We start from the raw sequence: 6,012 nt of genomic DNA, 5'->3' as shown, positions 1-6,012 counted from the left end.
AGCTCATCCTGTTTTCGTATCCCGTGCCATTCCCGTCTGCACACGAAACTCTGATGCGGATAGGGATGGGGACTGTGTCTTTGGTGTTGTGCAGTTTTGAGTCGAGCAGTGGTATCTCAGAGGGGAGATGCATGACTTTGATGGAGTGCGAAAATACGAGATGCTCTTTTGATCAATGCAAGATAAGAAACACGAGGGCGCAAAAGCTGATTGCATGCCGGAACAGCTCGCTGAATGTGTCGCATCTTGCTGTGCAAAACACAGACATCGAGGCAGATGGGATAAGCGTGGCAGACGATGTTTCGATGATGCTGTTCAATTATTCGGCATCGCATGTGCGACTGAGAAGTGGATGCATGATGGTGATGGGCAGCCAGGTGCAAGGGCAAGGGCAAATACAAGGTGAGCAGAGCAATGGTGCAGATCACAACTTCTCGATCCTTTTCTCGTCATTCAGCAACATTTCCAGTGCTGCCCACAAGCAGAGCATTCTGTCCATGGCGAACAGCAACAATTGCATCTGTGTGGACAACTGCTTGTTCGATTCATGTTCATCATCATCATTTCATTCGGAAGTTTCTTCATCGGCTTCAAATATTGGAACAGTGATGTCATTTGTATCATGCACAAACATTGTGTGCTCGAGTTGTGTTGTTGATGGGGGATGGAGCAACGAAGCACAAGGGAGCCCTCTTGAGCAAGGGGAGGAGGTCTGCTGGTGGAACGGATCGCAGATTTGTGGGGTCAACAGCACAGTTGTGGTGAAGGACTCGACAATCTGCAACTCAGAGGCTGGGGCGCTATCTGTTGCAGGGGGAAGTGCAACGATCGAAAGAGGGGAGTTTTGGAACAACAAGGGGAGTTCTGCGAAATATGTGTCAGCTCGGCGGAATGTGGTGTGCACAGAAGGTGGGAGAGTGGATGTGGTGAGTCTGAAAGGAGGAGATGGGTGGAAGGAAGATGACTCGCTGTGGGTGGTGGGAGAGGGGTGCCAGATGGGAGGGCTCGCCTCGGAAAGGAAGTCGGCATTCTTCATCCCACATCTGAGGGAGGTGGAAACAGAGGAGACAGGAGAGGTGGGAGGCATGGTGGAGCTGAGGTTCAAGGGGTGGGTGCTGCTGCCGTGCTCTCTGGGGTTTGAGGTGGTGGGAGTGGTGGGGGATGTGGAGTATGTGGAGAAGCACATGTTTGAGGAAGAGGATTTCGAGAGCGAAAGGGAGGTGAGGCACTGGGCAGAAATGGAGAAGGTGGGATGGGGAGGAGAGGAGGCAGAGGTGAGGGTGAGCATTCTGTTTGGGAACATGTCTGCGCCGTCGCACACAGAGGCATTCATTTTGCAGAACAAGAGTGAGCCGAAAGGAAATGGAGACGAAAGGACTGTTGAAGGAGGAAATGGAAAGTTTTCTTCTTCAACCGTGATAATAATTATTTTGGTTGTAATTTTATTTATTGTTCTCATCGTCGCAATATCCTTTATTGTTCGTTGGAAAAAGCAAAAGAGAAGAACAAAAGAGCTTGAAGTGATTGTGGAAGACACAGTGAGGAAAGATCCGAAGGCGTTTGAAATGGTGACGATGGAGATGTCTCCTGAGGAGCAGTGGAGGAGAGCAGAGAGGGAGGCAGAGAAGAAGAACGATGAAAGGATCAAGAAGAGGGTGTATGAGAAAAGCTTGGGGCATTCCGAATCATCAGAACATTTGCTGAGTGAGTGTGGCTCCACAGAATACATTTTGGGAAGAGATTCAGACAAGATCCCTCAATGGATGCTGGAGAAGGTTGATGAGGAAGAAGATGATATATCGAGGAAGAGAACACCATCGCCATCCATTTCATCCACTTCTACCACAGACACATTAGACACAGAATCCACATTTGTTCGATCGGAAAGTCTGTGCCCAACCACATCGTCGATGTCGAATCTGGTGGATGCAATGGCCTGCTCGTCTCCCCATGAGAAGCTGATTGTGGATCTGAGGGATTCATTGTTCATGCTTCTTCATGGGAAAAATGAGAAGAAAGAGATGGCAATCGGAACTCTCCAGGAGAGGGAGGTGACGGCTGCTCAGATCCTGTTCTGGGTGGCCAATCTTGCACTCCACTCGTTTGATGAAATGAACAATCCACTTCAATCTCTTACCAATCTGAGTCCCCACATTGTGTTGTTCTCAGAACATATGGTCATCTGCATTGCCCTCCACTCCGACTGCTCTTCTTCAGATTCTGGTTCATCCTCCATCTCTTCGTCAACTGTTGTCACATCAACAAGTGATGATGATGATGACAGAGACTCTCTGCCCTCATCGGCATTTGAGGATGAGGAAGACAGCAGAAAGGAGTGGATGAGGTGGAAGGCGCCAGAGCTGCTGAATGGAACAAGGAAGCATGCGACGAAGAAGACGGTTGTGTTTTCTGTTGGGATGATGGTGTGGGAGTGTGTGACGCTGCAGATCCCGTTTGGGGAGTGTTCGGGAGAGGCAGCAGGGAGCATGATTGTGCGAGGAGAGAAGGTGGGGATGGGTGTTGCGAAGGGGTCGCGTGTGAGAGGGGTTGTGGGTGGGTGCCTGCGTTATGAGGCAGAGGATCGGATGACGCTGGGAGATGTGAAGCGGGAGCTGATCAAACTGTTCCCTCCGGGTGCAGCAGTGCTCACGATGACAGATGCGATCGGGTACGAAGAGGAGTCGGAGGAGGCCTGCAGCACCAGCTTGGCCATCATGGCCAGTGGAGCCAGCATGAACAGCACGACATGCATGACCAGCATGACAGACATTGGCAACAGATCCAGAGACATGAAGAAGCAAGAGGAAGTGAAGGATGAGGCGAATGGCAAATGATGAGGAGAGCAGAGCAGAGCAGAGCAGAATAATGAAATAAAAAAATAAGACAAGAGGAGTTGGAGCATTCATTGGAAAACTTTGAACGTGTTCAACATTTTTGAACAGCACAGAAATAGAGTTGATTCAGAAAAGAAAAAAGAAAAAGAAAAAGAAACCCTGGTGCAGACAACACAATGGCCATTGGAGGACGAGTGAAGCCAGAAGGCTTCTCTGAACCCGTGGGAGCAATGATTGGTTGTTGCCCGTTGTGTTGTGGATGCTTGGCCAGGTGCATGCTGCATGCTGCATGCTGGGAAAAGCGGCAATGCCCACATGGCCGAACACTGATCAGCACAGCATTGCTTCGGACAAAACATTTCATATTCCATTTTCAGTTGTTGTTGGAATAATTTTGTTTATTTTATATGTGTATTTTTGTATGGTTGTATCCATATTCACAATATGAAGCATTTGCAGGATGGGACAAGAACTGCCCAGTTGCTGCTGTTTCATTTCTCTCTTTTTTTTTTTTTTCCATTTCAAAGAAAAACAAGAAGAAAACTCGATATTCAGCATCTGTAAAAGCAGTCGAAGTCATTCATAATTTTGTGGTGCTTGGTGTCTGGAATGCCCATTGACCACGAAAGAAGCACGGGGAGGGCAAAAGACTTGGACGTATTTGCTGGAGAGCTGTTGTTCTGCTGTTCGGGTGCTGTCAGCCAAGTCTGTTTCTGAGTAGCCGGGCAAGGCTCAACACATCCCCACAAAAGTTGGGAAAGATATTTTCTGCATCTTGTCTCCTCCTGATGAATGGCCATCATCAGTCGTCCAACTGCTTCAAATACCGTTCCAATCAAGAATGCAATCGAATTAACATGAGAAAGAAAGAAATATTCTTTTATTGGCATTTCTTCTTCTTCTTCTTTTTTTTTCCCAGCTGAGAGAAGATATTCTTTTTCCAAAGCAGGGAAACATCTTGTTGTTTGTGCCATTGCACACACACACATACACACAAAATTGTGAGTTGTTGAATCTGTGGTTGATTGTGTTTGCCTCAATGAGCTTCCTGTCAAAGGCCACTGAGCGTTGGAATGCCAGATGAATGTGAATGATTGCTGCGTTTGTTGATTTTGTGGGAGTTGTATCGCTAACACAATGGAACAAATGCTCATTGCCAAGCAAAATTAGCACACACAATAAATATGGATTGAAATATTAAGGATTTGTGATGGTCCCCAATGGTATTGATTAGTGTGTCAATGGCTTTTATCGCTTCTGAGGGGAAAAAAACATTGGCAAAATCTTGTTATTCCATTTCTTCAACTGAAAAGACAATTTGACAAAGAATTTTCAATGTGGGATAAGAACATCTTCCTCAACAGTCAATGTGTTTGTTATTATATCACAACTAATAATAGGCTGAAAAATGTTCTTCCAATGACAGCATTTGTCAGTGGAAACACATTCAAAAAACACCACATTTTGCCACATATGCCCACAACAAGGAAGTGCAGTTGAACTTCGATCTCAACTGTTTGAGGGCAATCACCAACATATGTGAGCAATACTTTTATTTGTCTCCTTTTTCATTGGGGCACTTGTTCTTATTTATTTTTTATTCAAATCATTTCAAACAATAAAAAAATTTTTTTTGAAATTATTTGTGATTTTTAATAAAAGCTGGACTTTGACAAAATCTTTTATTATCAAAAAGATGAAAATATCTCTTTTGAAGAAATAACTGAAAATTTTCCAGTCTTTGTTTTTGATCGATAATTTTCTTGTTTATTTTTTTTTCTTATCGAAAACGTCTGAGGCAAAAATATAGCACTTCAATCATTTTCTTCAAAATTAACTGCACTGTGGATAAACTTTTTGGGTAATTTACAATAAATAAAAAACCCGTTTGATGGATTGGTTTTTTATAAAAATATATAATGAATGTGACAAATCAACAAAATTACTGCATCAATGGTGTTTTCAAACAAATGGGACAAATTTGATTGATTCACTGCAATTTGTTGGTGTTGCCATTTTATTGAAGGAAATGACACGTTTATGCATCAAGAAAGAAGTTTGAAAATCCATTTCCTCTTCCAACATATTTGTTGTTGTGTCTTCCTATTTCACACTGATTTTTTGTTATTCTTTGCTTGATTCTTTTCATGTTTGGTGATTGTTTTTGAAATCATAACTGTTTTCGGAATGTGGATAATTTGTTCTATCTCTTTTATGATGAGCACATTTTTTTGAATTCTAAATATTCAATTCACTGAATTCATAGTTGCAACAAACAAACAAACAAGTGTTCAACAAAATCCACAATGTTTGCATTCACTTCAGGGAGAGAAACATTTGTGAAATATCATCAGACAATTATTGTTATAGTTTTTCTGTTTGAATAATAATGAATATAACAATATTTGACAATCTCATCATTTGTCTCAAAAATTCAAGAACACTTCTTCCCACTTCGTTTTTTCTTTTTTGATTGCAATTAATAATACATGAATGTGACTTCGTTTTTGGAATCATTTTTGATTAATTTTTTCGAATAAAATGATTATTGAAATTTTTGTCAATTCTTTTTTGAATGAAAATAATAAATTGAAATATACTGAAGATATATTTGCAAAAATTGAAATTATAACAATCACACTGTGGAAAAACAAATAATCAGAATTTATCAAAATAACGAAGTCACATTCATGTATTATTAATTGGAATTTTAATCAAAAAAAGAAAAACGAAGTGGGAAGAAGTGTTCTTGAATTTTTGAGACAAATGATGAGATTGTCAAATATTGTTATATTCATTATTATTCAAACAGAAAAATTATAACAATAATTGTCTGATGATATTTCACAAATGTTTCTCTCCCTGAAGTGAATGCAAAACATTGTGGATTTTGTTGAACACTTGTTTGTTTGTTTGTTGCAACTATGAATTCAGTGAATTGAATATTTAGAATTCAAAAAAAAATGTGCTCATCATAAAAGAGATAGAACAAATTATCCACATTCCGAAAACAGTTATGATTTCAAAACCAATCACCAAACATGAAAAGAATCAAGCAAAGAATAACAAAAAAACAGTGTGAAAAAGAAAAACACAACAACAAATATGTTGGAAGAGGAACTGGATTTTCAAGCTTCTTTTCTTGATGCATAAGTGTATCATTTCCTTCAATAAAATG

At 41.2% G+C, this 6,012-nt stretch overlaps 1 protein-coding gene across 1 annotated transcript; it reads left to right on the top strand.

Annotated features, from left to right (window-relative positions):
- Window positions 1-53: 53 nt before the first annotated feature.
- MONOS_18155 (uncharacterized protein) lies at window positions 54-3,400 on the top strand (the record flags this gene model as incomplete). The annotated part of the gene is made up of 1 exon (XM_067871146.1): window positions 54-3,400. One exon carries the CDS (start codon window positions 54-56, stop codon window positions 2,832-2,834), a length of 2,781 nt encoding a protein of 926 aa, XP_067721153.1. The 3' UTR covers window positions 2,835-3,400.
- Window positions 3,401-6,012: the final 2,612 nt, after the last annotated feature.

This window comes from Monocercomonoides exilis, assembly GCF_001643675.1.
Source record: "Monocercomonoides exilis strain PA203 chromosome Unknown scaffold49-690789, whole genome shotgun sequence".
In the NCBI taxonomy this organism is placed as follows: domain Eukaryota; phylum Preaxostyla; order Oxymonadida; family Polymastigidae; genus Monocercomonoides; species Monocercomonoides exilis.
This window is presented reverse-complemented; position numbering and strand designations above follow the sequence as displayed.